This window comes from Coenobita brevimanus, chromosome 94 (assembly GCF_032717465.1).
Source record: "Coenobita brevimanus isolate Jiangsu-jjx chromosome 94, ASM3271746v2, whole genome shotgun sequence".
Classification (NCBI taxonomy): Eukaryota; Metazoa; Arthropoda; class Malacostraca; order Decapoda; family Coenobitidae; genus Coenobita; species Coenobita brevimanus.
The window spans coordinates 8,705,257-8,724,454 of NC_137047.1; the positions used below are offsets into that span (position 1 = coordinate 8,705,257).

The 19,198-nt window shown below is 38.9% G+C and overlaps 2 protein-coding genes across 2 annotated transcripts in view; one reads left to right on the forward strand and one right to left on the reverse strand.

The window, feature by feature from the left end:
• Window positions 1-545: 545 nt before the first annotated feature.
• The window catches only part of LOC145412939 (heme transporter hrg1-A-like), a 23,423-nt gene continuing 4,770 nt past the window's right edge, over window positions 546-19,198 (forward strand). The window contains exons 1-4 of the mRNA XM_080282752.1: window positions 546-595; window positions 4,264-4,446; window positions 5,710-5,883; window positions 7,776-7,981. Coding sequence (XP_080138878.1) covers window positions 4,308-4,446; window positions 5,710-5,883; window positions 7,776-7,936 — 474 coding nt within the window. The 5' untranslated portion in view covers window positions 546-595; window positions 4,264-4,307 and the 3' untranslated portion in view covers window positions 7,937-7,981. The remainder of the gene's footprint in view (window positions 596-4,263; window positions 4,447-5,709; window positions 5,884-7,775; window positions 7,982-19,198) is intronic.
• Window positions 18,340-19,198, reverse strand: part of dgt6 (dim gamma-tubulin 6) — a 37,131-nt gene continuing 36,272 nt past the window's right edge. The window contains exon 17 of the mRNA XM_080282814.1: window positions 18,340-18,392. Within this exon, the coding sequence (XP_080138940.1) occupies window positions 18,340-18,392 (53 nt within the window). The remainder of the gene's footprint in view (window positions 18,393-19,198) is intronic.

The window sequence follows — 19,198 nt, forward strand, 5'->3', positions numbered from 1 at the left end:
CATTACCACCACCACAACCAACTACCACCATTACCACCACCACAACCAACTACCACCATTACCACCACCACACCAAGCTACCTGCGATGAACTGCCATCATTACTACCACCACCATGACCAACTACCACCACTACCACTACCACAACCAACCACCACCATTACCATCACTACAACCAACTACCTCACTTACCACCACTACCACCACTACAACCAACTACCACCATTACCATCACCACAACCAATTACCATCATTGCCTCCACTACCACCAACTACAACTGTTCCGTCCACCACTACGAACAACCACCACTATCACACTATCACTATCACCAACAACTACCACCATTACCACCCCAACAACAAAAACAATACCATTACCACCACAACCACCATCATCACCAACTACTACCGTTACCCCCACCACCACACACTACTATTACCACCACCAACTATCACCATTACCATCATCATTACCAATCACAGCGACTCTTTAACGCGAACATGTGAAACTCGCGACCTTGGTGACGGCGCAAAATACAGTACAGTGCGCAAGTTGCGGAAATGTGCAAAGACAGCTGTGCCTATCCTGAGACAACGTAGGACTATTAGAAGATAATCAGAAGCCCTCTTAATTCCAAAATTTGAGTAAGATATTGCCAGACCGTTGGAGTTACGTGTGTGGACTACAGAAGTCAAATAAGACAGGTCACGGTTTGGTCGGTGTGTTTAGTGGAGGTCGAGCAAGTTTTGAGAAAATCTAAGGTTAGATCTGGCTGTTCATTGATCTTTGATTAAAAGGGGGCCCCAGCATAAACTGAAATAAATAGTTTGGTAATAAGTTAATGAAATGAAGGGGTTAAATGTAAAAAGGCAGGAATTTAGTCTTAAAGAGGTCATTGGAAATATGTGCAGAATTTGTTCTGTCATTTAGGGGGCATATGAAATTTGTGAATGAACTTGTATCACTTTTAAATTGTAAATTCATATCTTGCCATTAAAACAGTCATTTGGTCTGGTAATACAGTGCACCATGAATCCTGATAACAGTCTTTGCTAATCATCCACATTGCACTGAATAGAATTGGGTATTATTTTACAAGTGGACAATATGCAGTTTTGGAATTTTAGCACCATTATCGTATAGTATAGTCCCTAAGGATCACAAATAACCCCCATTACCCCATTCGGAAATTGATTATTACTCCCCTAAGATGGGTTAGGTATGTTGGGTTTGGTTGTGTTTGGTGAGGGGCATTTCCGACAAAAATGAAGGTCAGAAACATTCGAGTCGCATCAAAAACTGCCAGAAAAATATATTGCACTACCCGGGGGGTGTATTGTCCACTTGTAAAAATTTACCCAGAATTGCAGGGGTATTGCCCAAGTGAGCTTAGTATAGTAAAGAAAGGCTGTACAATATACTGTAATAGCTCTGTTGATAGCAGTTTTTTTGTGTAACTTGTCGGTAATTATGAATGACGTAAAGAAGTTTGGTTTATCTTTGCTATAAGTGAAGATTGACGACATAAACAGAAAGTACAATTTAAAACCAGTTGGTACTACAGGTCTTGAGGTGATTCACTCATTTCACTCTTTCTCGTAATGAATGCTGTGGCCGGAACGACCTACAGGAAATGCTAACTACTGGTACTGTATTCTATCATTTTGCTGCAAAGAATGAAGCAGCTGTCTTAGAAAATTTCATGCCCTACTGGTAACTGAAAATATAAAAATGAATTACTGTAATTTGTAAAGCATGTGTAAATGAGGCAAAATGTTGGAGAGCATGCTGACAACACAAAAGTCATAATAAGAAAATTAGTATGGCTTTGCCAGGGAAATAAAAACCTATCTATCGTACGAAAATATGTGTAAAAATGGCTATACTCCCCCCGAAGGCAAGATGAGCAGCGAAAGCCCAGGACATTATTGCAAAGTATGCAAGCAGCTGTCACATTCATGTATAAGTGATGAGCTGAGGAAGAAAGCTTTCACTAAATAAGAAGTGGAGAAGGATATAAAGCATGTAAGACTAAGAATGGTGGAAACCTATGAAACTATAGCAGTATGGTCTCAAGTGCAGGAGATAAGATAGCACATAGAAAAGCTGTCTGGGTCCCAGAGACCTGCAGATTTTGAATCCAAGAGATCCTTGGAAGGGAATACTGGTAATTAAGAACCTTTTACTTTTGTGGAACCATGAGATAAATACCTGTATTGTGAAATGGACTTGCTGTTGGTCCCAGCTAATGACTTGTCATGAGACATTCCCTCACACCCACAGTGCTTGGTGACTTGCAAGAACTGCTTTTTCCCTGTGCCAACAACCATCTGACAAAGAAAAGAAGGCACCAGATCATACTAAAACTATGACAGTGGCTGGAAATAAGAACAAAGGAACCATAAATTTTATCAGTCCCATCATATATAGGTACAGGGAGATGACGCTTATTAGATGCAACAATAGCTTCACAAAATATTACTGGTAACCCCATCAGAAAAGACAGATGCTTATTTTTATGGTATAAGAGCTCCATTCATATTGTCATTTTGTATCTTTCTTAAATTAGGAGGTACTAACATATTTTGACTCATTAGTGTTTTTTAAATGCCCTGAACCTGCCAACAGCTGACACTCCTGCTGTAACTATATGTCGGATGCCCACTGTACAGTATTCTCATAAACAGATTAATTCACAGTAATGTGGGCTTTGAACAAAGTGCTTTGTAGTCCCTAGTTAGTGGTGTGTATTTTTCCAGATAATTATAATTACTGGTATATAGCTACTATTATTGGTTATGGCCATTATGATACAGCAAGGCATCAGAGTAGGTGGCGTTGACCATCATTCACTCACTTGATGTAGTGCTGCCTATTTCTTTCACCTCTATCATTCTTTTTCTTTGCCATCCCCTCTCTCTTCCCATTTCTCCATATTTCCTGTCACTTTTTAAAACTCATCTTTCCATTTCAGGTAGCTTTACACTGATTGACAAGCCTAATGAATTTCCTGGCATACAGGAAACCATTTACGGCACTGGATGGTAAACATATAACCAACTCATACATGTTCCCTATGTGCCAACAAGTGGGTTGGTGGAGGGTTAGTGCCCCTTCCCATAAACCACATAACTTAGAGAGAAACAGTCACCCCATACAGGTGTATGGCATCTGGCTATAGACAGATAAATAGATCAGAGATTATGATTACTGTAGGGACTGTCAGTACTGTATTAGTTATTAAACTTGCAGTAAAGGCACTGTGTGCCTCTCAATTATCCAGTGTAATTCACTCAACCCTCATGCTAAATAGCGCGAAAAGCTGGATATTGCGTAGGTACCCCCATTCGGCATTGAGCCAGATAATGTGTCACTACCCTAAGCTATTCATCTTGACCCTCCTATCCTAAAAACTTTCCAATAATATTACCCATGAATAAAAGATTATATCAGGCATAAAATACAATACAGTACTGTATTAATGCAGTATATATACCTGTACTGTAGTACAGTAATTCAGTATATAATACAATTATAATTACACTGTACTCACCTAATGTTGGCATCAATTCACTTCTGGGAGTTGTTTCCCACAAACATTTAATCCACTTCAATTTAAATCCAGTTGTTATAAATATTTTATGAATGGATGATGCCTTTAGGCACATGGACTTATTTTTTTTTCCTTTGTTTTTCCTTCCTCCATTAATTATCTATAAAAAAAAACAAAAATGGAGGGTAGATACATACAGATATGTCCTCACCATACAGTTGTCAGAGCACTAGGGCATGGGGCACTGGGGGACCACAAGGGAAGTCACAGTTCTACAGCAGCAATTGAGGCACAGGGTGCCACAGGCTGTCACAGCACAGTGGGGTAGCCACTGCGTGGGTCACAAACATGCAACGCACAGATATGTCCTTATTATATGGCTTCCATGAGAGAGACTGAGAGAGCATCAGTAGGCTTGGTGTATCGGACAGGCCACTCCCACAATGCATTGTGATTGGCTGACACGTTGCAAGGTCTACCCACGCACTGTTTGTGTCCCGTGTCTGAGCCAGACAATACACACAACTACCGAAAAATGCATAGGACTGTCAGTTATTTCCTGTTTCTGAGCCAGATATTGTTTTAGCAGAGCAGAGCAAAAAGTGCTGGATATTCCAGTGGGCCAGATATTGTTATGATGGATAACTGAAAGATAACCACACTGTGTTACAGCACTTACACAACTTTTTTTTTTCCTCCCCCCTCCCCAGATTTGAAGTCGCTCTCCAGGTAGTGTAATAGACAGAGTAGCACAATGGCACGACGTGGAGGGTGCTGCATGTATTTTAACATCATTATGGCTGTTATTGGCATGCTTGCTGGATTATCAGCATTTCCAGTATTCTTCTTTCAATTTCAAAATCGCCAGGCAGGAATGTGGGCATTTGTCTCAGGTGAGTACCTCTATTTATGTATTCGACAATCAAGGGGGTAAAAGGACATTCATATAAATGTTATTGGTAGTGAATTAGAACAGCCATTTTCAGTTTTAATTATAAATGATGAAGCAGAGTAGACAGCATTATAAGAGAGTATAGGGAAGCAAGCTGGATAAATTAATGTGGTGTGTGTGAATTCCATAGACTGTACTGTTCATTAAGGTATGGATGTGGAGGGAGAGGTTTATAGGGAAAAATCTAAAGATGGATGAGTGGCACCTGAGGTCTGTTAAGGACTATAAAGACAAAAGGGGGGTGCATTGGAGTGCAGTGAAATAATATTGGAGTTGTTGCATAGCCAACTGTCTTTTCCCACTGACTACAAATTACCCCAGAAGCACCTGAGTACTAAGTGAATGGGTCACAATGGGTCTCTTATATCAGGATATATGGAGTGAAAAGGAGTGTCTCAGCCTTACTTAGCCAAGAAAAGAAACTCACAGTCTACCAGTTATGTTTCTGTCTGTGAATGCCTTGGCCATACTTGCATGTGTACTTGGACATTGAAATAAAGTTAAAGAAAATTTTGGGCATTTAGCAGGCAGCCACAGCACCCCATCTTTCCAGTGTTGTGTTAATACAACACCTGAGAAGTCATATTAGATTTGGATTTTTTTTTTATTTTTTATTAAAAGCAAAAAATTGTGGTAGTACCACCCAGAGTTAATGGTAGCCTGATTACCGGTATTTAATATTTCACAGTTAATTAATATTGTATCTCAGTACTGCAGAGTACAGTAATAAGTTTTTGTTATATATATATATATATATATATATATATATATATATATATATATATATACAGTATATATATATATATATATATATATATATATATATATATATATATATTAGAAAGTATTAGGATAAATATATTGAGGTGGTTGGGCCATCTGGAGAGGGTGGAGAGCAAAAAACTGACGACTAGAGTGTACAGTATGTGAATGAGGTGGAGGGAAGGGGAGAGGGAGGGGGAGACCGAGGATGAGATGGAGAGCTGCAGTGGAGAGGTATATGTGAGGGGGATGTGAGCTTGAGGGAGGGTAGTGAAATGGCAGGGGACAAGGCAATATGGAGGCAATTTGTTTGTGGCCACCCCTTATGGGATTAAGGCGTCTGGCAATAGATATACTGTACCTATATCTGTCTATCTATCTATCTATCTATATAAGTATTTTTTACTGTATTGCATGGTACTTACAGTAATTCTCTCTTCAGGAATATTTGCTGCAATGACATTGTTTATCCATGTATTGTACAAGAGACATACCCTGGAAACATGGTACACACCGAATAACCTCTACCAGATACGAGTTCTTGGATTTCTTGGATTTTTGGCTGGACTAATAGGTGCTGCCATATACACTGTCTTAGCTGTTAACAGTGAAGAAGGTTAGTACATTTGTTACCATGTTTTGTTGAAGAAAGTTTATGTATTGCCATTTTCTTATTTTTTCTCCCTTAATGTGATCTCTCCTTAATCCCACAGTCTTGTTTACCAGTCTTTACACAGTACAGCTCCCCCCCCCCCCCCCAAAAAAAAAAGCACCTTACTCCCATTTAAACTCTCCAATTTATCCTGCTTCCTCTCTGTATTCTATAGCTTATGCAAAAATTTATTAATTCACATTCTTTGAATTACAGTACCATATTTTACTTATGTTTGTAGTCAGTTTCAATTTTCTTCTCTTGCAGTCTCTTTTAAACTTCACAGTCTTTTGCATGATCACTCTCACTTTGATACTGTACAAAAACAGCATCAACAGCATACAGAAAACAAGTTAACAGATTCCCTACATGCCCTTTAAGCCTTATTTCACTTTTATACCTGCTTCACTGTCAGCTCCTTAACATCATTCATATATATACCCTGAACAGCCAGGGTACCATAACGCATCCCTATCGTACACCTATATCAGTAGTAAAGTAGCACAAGGCTTTTTTTTATAATATTTATTATTATTTTTCTTAATTCATGCATTACTGCTCTCATAAAAGTATTTAATTACCCCCAACAAACTCCCTCCTTTACCAAATATCCTGTATAGGCTACTGAATTTAAATGCTTTGCAAATCATACTGCAAGATGTAGAATATACTGCACATGAGCATGGGACAGTATCAGTATGTAGCAGACGTCAGGCTACATTTTCCAACATTCATGCATCATACTTGACCAGTTCAGTTAAAAATTGCCAGTTGCAGTTATTCATAATGTTACCAATACTGTAATACACTACCAGACCCATGCTACACAGTGATACTGTCCTAGGCTCAGATGTGGGTTACTGAACATCTGCACTACATATTGTTGTCCATAGCCAGAAGAAGTTCATAAGTACACATTAGCTTTACAACTATACCTCATGAGTATATATCCACTTAGACTGCAGTTTATGCTGTCAGTTTACTGTATGTAGTAGAAAAAGTTACTGGTAGGTGGGGGCACCCATTATCTACTCAGTGTAGGGCTACCTTTACATGACTGCACAGTGAAAAGCTATATGATTTCCTGTTACCTAGAAAGGTATTTAATATGTTGCATAGGAGTTGTTACCTTACTGATTTTTTAAAAACTCTGCATGTTTTTGCAAAATTCAGCTTCAAGCGTGCATCAACATAGAATGGATCTGTGCAAATTATTTGCAGCATATTTGTTTCATGTTTTTGTTGTGTTAAATGATGCACATAAAATGCCATTTTTAAATACAAATGAAAGTGTAAGGCATTGTTTTTTTAGTTTTATGTAAACAAGATACAGCTAAAAATATGCAGCTTAAGCTTCAAATAGTAGATTTACAAGTAATAATTCATAACCACCAGTGTGTGTAAACTAGTGGCATGGTTACACAAACCTGTACCTAGGTATACTTTGCTGTGAATAATGTAATTTAGCAACATACTTCATTCTACCAAGTATCTGCTGTAATTTTTATTCTCTGCTGTAATTTTTATTCTGTGTACAGGAAACCACTTCTTGTACAATGTAGCTTATGTAAGATTGTCTTATTTTAGTCTGACACAGCAGCTGTAATAAAAGCTGCTATATATGATAAATTATCCAGCAGATGAAGCCTGAGCCAGTGAATGGATCTTTCACTCGTAGGTGAAACAAACTCCAAATGAGAGTGAGAGTGAGTCCATAGTGAAATAACAGGGAAGACAGTGAGAGGTGGTAGACATAGCTGGCCCATGGCTTAGTGTGCCTGTGAGATACTGAGTAATGCTTTTGTCTGTATATTTTATCGCTTTATGTAGTGATCTGCATTATTCTTATTTTCCAGGTTTTCCTTCAATGGCCAATATCAGCACAAACCACTACTTCATGGCAATATGGTCATTCCTAACACTCAAGTGGGGAGCCTCACTTTGTATATTTTCTCATACTTATCGCAAGAGGTTGTTGGAGGAGTACCATCCTTTGATTACCATACCAGCTGCCTAGAACATCCTCATTGTAATTATCCACCACAGAAGTATCCTTTGCTATGTGAGTAGGATACACTGCTTTGTGTGCAAGCTAACCTTATCAGTACAGTGATGTCTCTTTTCACGCCATTGAAGCTACTGCCAGGTGATATTATTCAGAATAAGAGACCTCTCATATTGAAGAGGTTAGTAGTAGGTTATGTATAATGAGTGCTGTTGGTTGTATTTTTTTTTGTTTTTTTAGTACAAGCTAAACAACAAAACTTCACCCTCATAATTAATGATGATGTCCCAAAGTTCATTGCTGTTTTGACATTTGGAAACATCATGATTTAATAGGAACATGAACCCTCCTACCAAAGTGATGCCTGTACTTAAGCGTAAAACCCACAACATGTTTTTCAAGAAGGTTAGGAGGAGGGTGGTTTAAGTACTTTATAGCATTATAATTCAGAGTGTAAAAGAAAATGTTTCATCTTTGGGTTTCAGAATTTTTTCTTGCCCAGGGGCCAGATATCTATGTTCTTGTTATGTGGGGATATCCAGTATGAAAGTGAGGAAGTGAATGTTTACCACAGCATATGCTAACTGAAAAGCCCCTCCAACGGCCCCAGCTGCAACAAGGATAATACAGGATTTCGATTTTCTTTTTGGGAAAAAACTTTGTAGGATCATCAGAAATTTTGCTTTTTACTGAAAATGGCACTTAACTTTGGAACATCTATTTTACTCTGAAATTGTTTTTTTTATGTAAAGTGCAAGATGTTCGATCTATCTATAGCCCGACCCCCTAATCCCGCAAAGGGTGGCCGCAGACAAAACGCCTCCAAGTCGCTCTGTCACCCACCATTTGACTACCCTCCCCCCAACTCACCCCCCTCTCCCTCATATACCTCTCATCTCCATCCCTCCACCTCATCCTCGGTCTACCTCTCCCTCTCCCTCCCTCCACCTCACCTACATACACTCTCTCAGTCAGTCTTTCATTCTCCATTCTCTTCACATGTCCAAACCACCTCAGTGTATTTCTCCTAATCTTCTCAACCACATGTTACCCTACCCTAATTCATGTTTGCCAAGATAGCAAGGAGGCTGCTGTCACAGGGATAAACAGATCATTATATGAAAAAACATTTTTTTATGCTTTAATTAACTAGTGATTTTCTCTCTTAAAACCCTTAAAACCATTTTCCTTAAGCTTTAATCAAATGAAGCGAATTTACCTCTTAACTTTCTCATGTGTTTACACTCACATACAGCATACAGCAAATTCTCATTATCAGTCATCGCAATATCTGGCCCAACGCAATATCTGGCACTGCTGGCTCGGCTCTATTAAAGCAACATCCAGCAAAATTGTGCAATATCCTGTGCCAAAACAGGACATAACTGGCAGTTCTATGCAATATCTGGCATCGAGGTGAATCAACCAACATTTAAACGGTAGACAACCCATTGTATTACTATACTGTATCAGTATTTTATGCTTAATTTTCATCTTTTACTTATGTAAAAGTTTTTAAGATAGAGGTTCAAGATGGATAATAATGCATTATCTGGCTCGATGCTGAATATTGAGCCAATGAGGGGTACTATGCAATATCTGGAATTTTGCTTTAACCAGCATAGGGTTTTGCTGAATTATGCCAGATAATTGAGAGTTTACTGTATGTAAATCTATCTGTCTCTCTCTCTGTATATAGAGAGATAGATATGGATCACTGAAAAATGTATTACAGTTGAAGCTCTTTAACCCCTACACGCCGGGGGTTTTCCAATGTTGCATGCTTCTCCCTGTGGGGGATTTCTGGATTTTGGAAAAAATACCCTTACTTCAAACCCTAATATCTGCCAGAGAAAAAAAATAAAGATACATAAGACTCACCAGCTCTTCCTTTTTCAAATGAATATATCCCCACGTCTCCAGGTGGTCCCGTCTAAGAGTAAGGATAAGTTAAAATTCAAAGATTGGCAGGAAGACGCTTGTGGCTATGGACATCAACCGACGTTGTTCCGTGCCCAAAATCATTACGGCACGTAGGGGGTTAATCACGTTTCTTTGTCACCAGGGAGTGTTTTAATTATGGATAATTCTGAATTTTATATATATATATATATATATTTATATATAAAATGTAGATTCCTAGAGGTCGTAGAGTGTACAGTGAGAAAGCTGGAAATAAAAATTGGCCGGTTCATATGGTAATGAAAATGAATAATTATTCAAGAACTTATGTAAGTGAATGGTGGTGAGAGGAATCTTACAGCAAAGGGTGGTGTATATTAGGGATCTCTTTTGAACCCCATTCTGTTTGAGGTACAGTTGTAGAATTTTAAGTCCAGATGTGAAACATGTAGATGACCTGGCTCTTGATTTCAGACAGTATGGAGGGGTGTTGGAGAAATTTACAAAATGAAGGATGAATTTGAGAAAGCTAGAGGTTATGTTCAGTAGGGTAGGTAGAGGCTGTCTGGGGGAGGTTAGCCATTGGCCTTGTGCCATACGCAAGAAAGGAGTTGGTAGCAAGTTCAACTTTGTGGTATCTGAAGTGGGTTGGTACATATGGTATGCTGTAACATAAAACACATTGCTAGATTATTGTAGTTATACTTATGCCATTTGCAAAAGAGATAAATGTAGTTCAGCCAAAGTTTGTAGAGATTGCTGTATTGCCTTGGAGTGTTGCATAACAATACACTCAGAAATGGTTAAATAAAACAAGAGAGCTGTTGTCCTAACTGGCAATGAAAGAATTCTCTCTCTCTATCTAAGGGAAGTTGTGTGCTTCACGTGTGATGAGTGTAATGTTCTACAATAGTGAAATATATGCAGTTGAGGATGACTGTGTCTGGAAAAATGAGCATTAATAAAGTGTGATGATAATGATTTAATGCCACACTTAGAAGACTGAACATGGTGTGCAGAATTTACACTGATGATGCTGATATGAGCTCTCTACCCCAACCCAAAGTGAACTTGGCCTGCATTATTCCCTCCCAATGCCCTCCTGTAGCAGCTCCTAGTGTAAAAGAATTTTCTTCCGTAATGTTATTTTTTGTTACATATTAGACTAAAAATGGCTGCTTTACATTATGGATGAAGCCCTGAAGGGGAGCCAACATATGGTATCACTGTGCACACTGGATAGAACAGCTGCAATATCCATTCTGGAGGCCAACCTCTCCATAATTCCCTGCACCTCACCATGAGAAGGACCCTGGTCCATCCTTAATGAGATACTGTCTAACACAAGGGGATGCCAGATCCCTACATGGTGCATGTACTGTACTGTATCTGTAGGATGGTGCCACAGATGCAGAGACTTACCTGTGGTCAACGGGTCTACCTGCCAGACAGACCACCATTAAGCAAGAACAACATTATGTATCGAAAAATGTAAAGTAAGTTTTACATATTACAGCACAAAATACAGTATGCAAATTACAATTAGTGTGAAATAATGTATAATAAATAAAATATAATTATTTTACAAATTTGTGTATTTACATCCTCTGAATGAAGGAAAATGTAATCATCATCCAAACTTCCTTTCCCACCTTAGGGCAGGGTGAGGAGTAGCAATGCCCAGACAGCCCAAATCTGCCCAATCCAATGGGCCACGCTTCTATTCACTCACCATTCGAGCCCCTGGAATCCTTTCTCTATCTGATTCACCAAAAACATTCACCACGTTCGGTAGCTTCACATAAATGTATCCAATAGAGTAAATCCAGACACTGTCATGTCAAAAAGGGGTGCCAAATCCCTGATCATGCATTTCTTACAGCATTCATCCAGCTAGCTCGATCTCATCAGCCCCCCTAGCCTCACCGACTTCCATACCTCTCTTTCTCACTCATCCACCATACCCCTCCACCTTCTCCTTGGCCTACTTCCCCTCCTCCCTCCTTCAAATTCACTCAGATATACCTTTTTCACCACTCTATTGTTATCCATTCTCTCCACGTGACTCTTTGATTCTGGTGTCCACGGACTTTCTCAGTCTGCATCTTTCATGACTCACATTATTTCAAGTCATATCCACTGTCTGTACTTGACATACATTCCTCAGCAGTCCAACCTTCACTGCTCTCACTCTTGACTTTTCATTTTCATGCCACACCATTGTCTCACATCCACATGTTAAAGTTAGCACCAACATTCCTTCATGTATGCCATGCGCATCTGCAACACTCAAGCCTCTGTTTCTATCAAGGCCTTCATAGCATTAGCTACTTTTCTTCCTTGTGTCACTCTACTTTCCACTTCTTTTGCACATTTTCCTCTTTTCTATCGCTGTTCCCAGGTATCTGAACTCTCTCACCAGTTCCAGCCTCTCTCCATTCACTGTAACATCACACTGGGAGTCACCTTCTCTCTCAATAACCATCACTTTACTCTTCTCTACATTTACTCTCAAAGCACAACACTCACAGACATCAGCAAAATTCTGCACTAGTCTACCAAGCTCTTGTCTGGTATTTGCAGGTACTGTACACTGTACTACTGCATCATCAGCATACAACAAATTTGAGACATTCCATCCGTCACCATTCCTAACAAACGCCATCCCTCTCGCCATTACTCGTGATTTTACTTATCTCATCATCCCATTCATATATATATTGAACAACCATGGGGACATCACATAACCTTGTTGCATGCCCACACTGATCTTGAACCATTTACTTCAATGCCCATTTACTTTACACATGCCTCACTACCATCATAAAAACTCTTGACGGCACCTAGCAGCAGTGAAGCGGCTGGAAAATGGGAAAGCAGCTACGGTTGACGAGGTGTGGGCAGAGATGATTAAGTGTGGTGGACAGCACGGAATGAAGGGCTTGGAGATATGTATGAAGGCAAGGATGAGTGAAACTGTGCCAGCAGTGGGAAAATGCTGTGACTGTACCCGTGCACCAAAAGAAAGGTGAATGAAGTGAGTGCAAGAATTATCATGGCACAAGTTTACTGAGTGTGGCAGGGAAGGTATATGGAAGAATTATTATGGAGAAAGTATGAGAGATATCAGAGGTCCTAGTGAGTGACAAACAGGGTGGCTATAGGAGTGGCAGAGGATGTGTGGATCAAATATTTGCAGTAAGACAGATAGTGGAGAAGGCTTGTGAGAAGGACTATGAGGTGTTTATGGCATTCATGGAGCTGGAAAAAGCACATGACAAAGTAGACAGAGAATGACTGTGGAAGGTTTTGTGCATGTACGGTGAAAAGAAGTTCACATTAACATTAACTGAACAGCAACCAGTTTATGCAATAATGCAGTTTACAATACAACACTCTGCTTCTTCATTTTCCAGCATTTTCTTCCCATTCAAAGGTAGGGTGAGTAAAGAAAACTATCTGATCTGCAACCTTTAAAACAATGTGTGTCAGTTCACAGCTAATACCAATACTTTCCAGTCCTCTGTGTCAGTTATGATATTTATATGTATATTCTTCAGAATGGTTTACATTATTTTAACAAAATCAGTGCATGTAAGGGTTACCCATACATTTTTAATTAGACATACTGGTGAATTATTAATATTACAGAATCTCGACTCTAGATTTGTGAGACTGTTAATAAAGGCTCTGCATGTCTACATTCATTCATCATCCAATCCTGCGTTGTCCCATGAGGAGTGTAGGAGCCCAGGGCTAGGCAGGTTGGTCTTGACATTTAAGATGAGAGTGACCATCCTCACTCATCCCTGAGTGGCATTACATGAGCAATAAACCCCAACCACCCTTTGGATATAAACCTTCACGGGCTCAATCCGATTCGGGGCACCTTAATTACCCACTAAATCACCAGGCGCCATAATTCAGTTATATGGCTACCATCCAACGTAGTAAATGGTTTTCTGGTGTACAGGAAACCATTTTGGCTTGTCACTCAGTGCAGTCACCCACTGGCAGAAGGAATAGGAAAGAATGAAGGAAAGAAAGACAGAAGAGGGAGTCTAAAGTCACCCACAGACAGAAGGATGAGGAAAGGAAGGAAAAAGACAAGAGGATGGAGGAAAGGAAAGGGCAGACACCCAAGAGCAGCACTACATCAAGTGAGTGGATGGTGAGCACCCCCACCTACCACTTATTGTAATTATATCTGATCATTATCTCTGACACTTTTCTCCCTACTTGGAGCCCCTTGACATGGGATGGCCATTACACTGAGCTGTGTCTTTTAAGGCAAAAATTATTTCATAATTTTGACATTTGTGGGATGACCATGATTTTTTTTTTTTTTTTTTTTTTTTTTTTTTTTTTTTTAGTGAGCATATTTATCTGCTCCTGAAGTAACTTCTGTGGATAAAGGGTATTTCTGCATTTGTTGATGTGACTGTTTAGTAAATTTTTGACTAGATTTAATTATGCTCTTTGTGTGTGTGTGTGTGTGTGTGTGCGCACCCTTGAACAGCAATGATACTGTTTTCATAAGTTTCAAGATTTTAAAGCAATGTCTGTTTATCATGAGATCAGGCCAACTTGTGCATATGCTTATCTACACATTATTCATGAGTACCAACAATCCATCCCCTTCTTATGCAGTGCTACCATTATCATCACTTAATACTGTATACTTGAAACAAAACTAAAACTAAAAATGTTTACAGCAAGTCCCATACTATGCCCTTTAAGGTGTATGAGCACAAGGCTAAGCTGCCATAATCTAGGATTAAGGGCATGTGACTAGCCTACACCTTCGGTGGCACTACATGATCAAACACTTCCAACCAGCTCAAGGGAGAGGTGAGCCTATATGCAGTATGTGACTGTCATTCTGGCTGGCAATGTCTAGGCCACTAGATTACCATGTCAGATAACTACTTACCTACAGTATTTATGTTGGGGATTTATTTTATAAACCTAGTATAAAACTATGAATTAATTATATACACATCTGTAGCTAAGACAAAAATATTACAGTAAGAGAATAACATAATTTGTTTGTGAAATGTCATCAAGTAAGTGCTATAATCTTAATTTCTGAAAACAACCCATTTTGATATGGTCTTCCCTGGTATAGCCTATTAATTATATTAATCCACATTATTCTGTCGAATTCTGTGCAGAACCATATTAAGACCACCAGACTGGGAAGGGAATAAGGTGATGAACTGGTCCACCAGTAAAAGAGACTTTACAGGAACCACTTTTTACTGGAGTTAACTGCTTCTGCCAGAAGACATATTTTTCATTTTTAAAATATTCTTGTTTCCATCATGTAATTTGACTGTCCTCAGGAAGGACCTATTGTAGTGAAAGGTTTAACAGGGAAAGTTTTTTCTTCCTTCAGTACAAGAGATCTTTCCTAAGCTGTACATTCTGTCTAGAGGTTGCAAATATAAATTAAGACATCATATTGAAGGGGTTCATCAATCACCACTCTGACAGATTTCCTGGTCCCTTCAAACTAATCGGACTCTAAGTGATCAGGCCTTCATTAATTAGCAATATTCTGTATTTGATGAATATATACAGTCCTAGTCATTTAAAATTATTATTTATATACAATGATTATTATAGTGGCCTCAGACTCAACTAGATATGAACCCAGTGGAGTGCACATTGAAGCTGCCCTTTTCCTACAACCCACCATCCCCCTTTTGGGGAAACAGAAATGGAGTTGAAGGATGCCTGTGCTGGACCAGTAAGGAGAAGATCTGCCCATTTATGCTGGTGCCACCACGTGAAGTTGTTCCTCTCCATCATTTATAAATTATGATTAATTTCACTGCAAATATATATTACTATTACAATCACTCTCATCATGCCATTGCATATACGTGCATATCATAACTGCTCTAGTAAAAAGACTAGCTTTTATTAACTAACTTGCATGCAAGGAATCTGTTAAAGAATTATTTTTTGCACAAATACTTGCCACATACTGTATGTATTATGCTGCCTCATACCTCTCCTGTACCTTCTTGAGTAAACAAGCAATTAGTCTGCTAAGCATCTTATTAAAAAAGAACGATTCAGATTCATTTCTGTCAAGGGGCAGGAAAGTTTATACTTACAGCTGTACATTAATGCTTCAACATTAAGTAAAGTAACACTGATCAAATGCACAAGCAATACTAGCTACTTGGCAGAAATGTGAATCTTAGAAATACAAGTAAAAACAGAAGACTGACAAGCAGAAGACAAAAACTATAAAATAATGTAATATCTTAAAGCTTTCACTATATATATATATATATATCATCATCATCATCCAATCCTACATCACCCCATGAGGAGTGTAGAAGCCTGGGGCAAGGCAAGTTGGTCCTGACATTTAAGATGAGAGTGACCAGTGTCACTCATCCCTGCACAGCATTACATGAGCAATATACCCCAACCACCCCTTGGATATAAACCTTCACCGGCTCAATCCGACTGGAGTTCCGTAATTACCCACTAAACCACCAGGCGCCATAATTTGGTTATATGGTTACCAACCAGCAGAGTAAATGGTTTCCTGGTGTACAGGAAACCATTTGGCTTTTCACTTAGTGTAGAGTCACCCACAGGCAGAAGGATGAGGAAAGAATGAAGGAAAGAAAGACAGAAAAGGGAGTGTAAAGTCACCCGCAGGCAGAAGCACGAGGAAAGAATGAAGGAACGAAAGAAGACGATGGAAGGAAAGAAGGATGGAGGAGAGGAAAGGGCAGACACCCAAGAGCAGCACTACACTGAGTGAGTGAATTGTAAGTGCCCCCATCTACCACAATTTATATATATATATATATATATATATACTGTAAATCCTCATAGTTTGATGCATTTTACTTCGACGCCTTGTTTTTCACGCAAGAAAAAAGTTTCCGAGTTGTTTCACTTAGCTAGTTTCCCTGCATTTCAACCCTACCAGCCAGCAGCCGACACTCAGCAGACTATGCATACTGATGCTCAATCTAGGCACTGTCCATTTTTCTACGCAATGGTTTTCCATGATCTTTATACAGCACATCCAGCAGGGCAGTAGACACACGTGAGTTTGTTATTGTTTGTGATCGTAACGTACGATCTTCAGCAGTGTCGTGAATACACAGCAGATCCAGCTGGGCAGTAAACACAAGTGTTTGTTATTGTTTGTGATCGTAATGTACGATCCTCAACCATATCGTGCTACAATTTCTTAACAAAGAATCATTACATGTTTCTCGTAATGCTATATATTTTTGTTTTGATGGACAAATGCCTGAAACAGATGTAAAATAAAGCTTATTGATATTTAAGGAAGGAAAGAATGATAACCATCCCAATACGGAGATGGTAGACTCAGCCCACCAATTTTTTATTCTATTTGATTAAATTACAGCCTCTCTTCCTTGTTGAAGTGAGTAAAATAATGTTGTTATAATTTCTCCCTTCCTTTTAGTGACAAAGATGGCACATAAAATGACCGGGGTTTAGGTGGCCTATTTTGATGTTGAAAATTAAATAATCTGGTGAAAGTGGCAGCTTTTCCTTGGTTAGTGACATCAGGAACTAGCCCATCCACTCTCAACACACCTTTATTTGCCACTCAAGCCAGTCTTCACTTTATTTCCGGTAAAGATTTTTGGTGTTGCAGCTCTTTATAATAGTTTTAATGTCTTTTCAGGCACATGTTTATTGTGTTATGCTGTTTTAGCACTAGCAATTTAATTTAAGGTAGGGCCTGTTTGGTGTTAAAGTACTTTTTGATAGAGTACAGTAGATACGTGTCCTACCAGAATGCTCTTCTATTTTTCCCGTTGATTCTTAACTTTACACTTCGATGTTTCACAGTTCGCAAGGTTTTGGCAGAACATCCAAGCAGCAAAAAATGAGGATTTACAGTATATATATATATATATATATATATATATATATATATATATATATATATATATATATATATAACCACTCTATTTGAAGAAGTAAGTTAAACAGGTTGTGATGACCATCATCCACTCACTGGATGTGGTGCTGCCTACTTCTTCCTTCACCTTCATCATTCTTTTTCTGTGTCTGCCCTCCTTTCTTCCAATTTATCCCATCTTTCCTGTCACTTTTTATTACTCTTTTCTTTTCAAGTGGCTTAACACTGAATGACAAAGCTAATTGCTTCCTGTAAGCCAGGAAAACATTTACAATACTGGGTGGTAACCATATAACCAACCCATACACGTTCCCTACATGTGAACAAATGGGTTGGCGGAGGGTTAGAGCCCCTCCTCGTAAAACAATTAATTCAGTCAAACGGCCACTCTTTACGGGATTATGGGACTTGGGTATTGATTGAAGTTAAACAAAGGAAAAGTAACATATGGTACATTTTATAACCTACTTATGTGCACAATCATCACGTAAAATGCTACAACATATTATCCAATATATATTCTCAGCAGAAAACTCAACACAGACAATCTTTGATTTATCCTAGTATACATCCATGTCTATGGATCAAAGTCTTCCATTGAAGTTGAGAGTAGGCAGGAGTCACTTTCATCTGAAAAAGTATTACCAATACTGGTTTAAAATGGGTACTTTCCTTATGCCTTTAATCAATTACTGTATTTACATTATTATAATACCAGTATAACCAACTATAACTGCCTATTATATGCTGGTGCAACAATAAAGTAATCCCTTGACTGTCTGACATAACAAAGCCGAAGGCATGTCCGGATAGTGGCTCTGTCTGGATAGTGGACTTCTCCCCTGCCCTCCCTTTGTACATACCCTAACTCTGAACACCACTGTAAAAGGCCACTACAGTACATTGTACAACACTTATTCCTGGTGTTTTACATTACTCTATCTTGTCAAGCAGACCTATAAACCACAGCCAAGCAATAATTATGGTCAACCAGACCCATCAACAACAGGCAAGCAATCACCCTGACCCCCCTAAAAAAAAAAAAAAAAAAGGCGAATAAGTTTGTGCGGCCATAAATTCCACCCGGATATAAGCATTTTGTCTAGATAAAATGTAAAAATGTACAAATAATGGTTCTGAACAGCCAGATCACACCATCTGGATAATGGATGGTCCAGATAAAGGCCGTCCGGATAATTGGGGCTTTATTGTAGTAATATTAATAATAATAATAATACAGTAAAACCTCGATATAACGGACTTCAATAGACCGGAATTCGCTTTTATCAGACTTGAGGAGCTACCGGACTAAATTACTGCATGTCAGAAAAAGTTCGACAAAGCCAGAAGCAGTGCGGACTGCCTGACCACTTCAGCTATGTTCACCACAATAAGGTAAATAAAAGACATATTTATCAGTGTACAGTACAGTATTA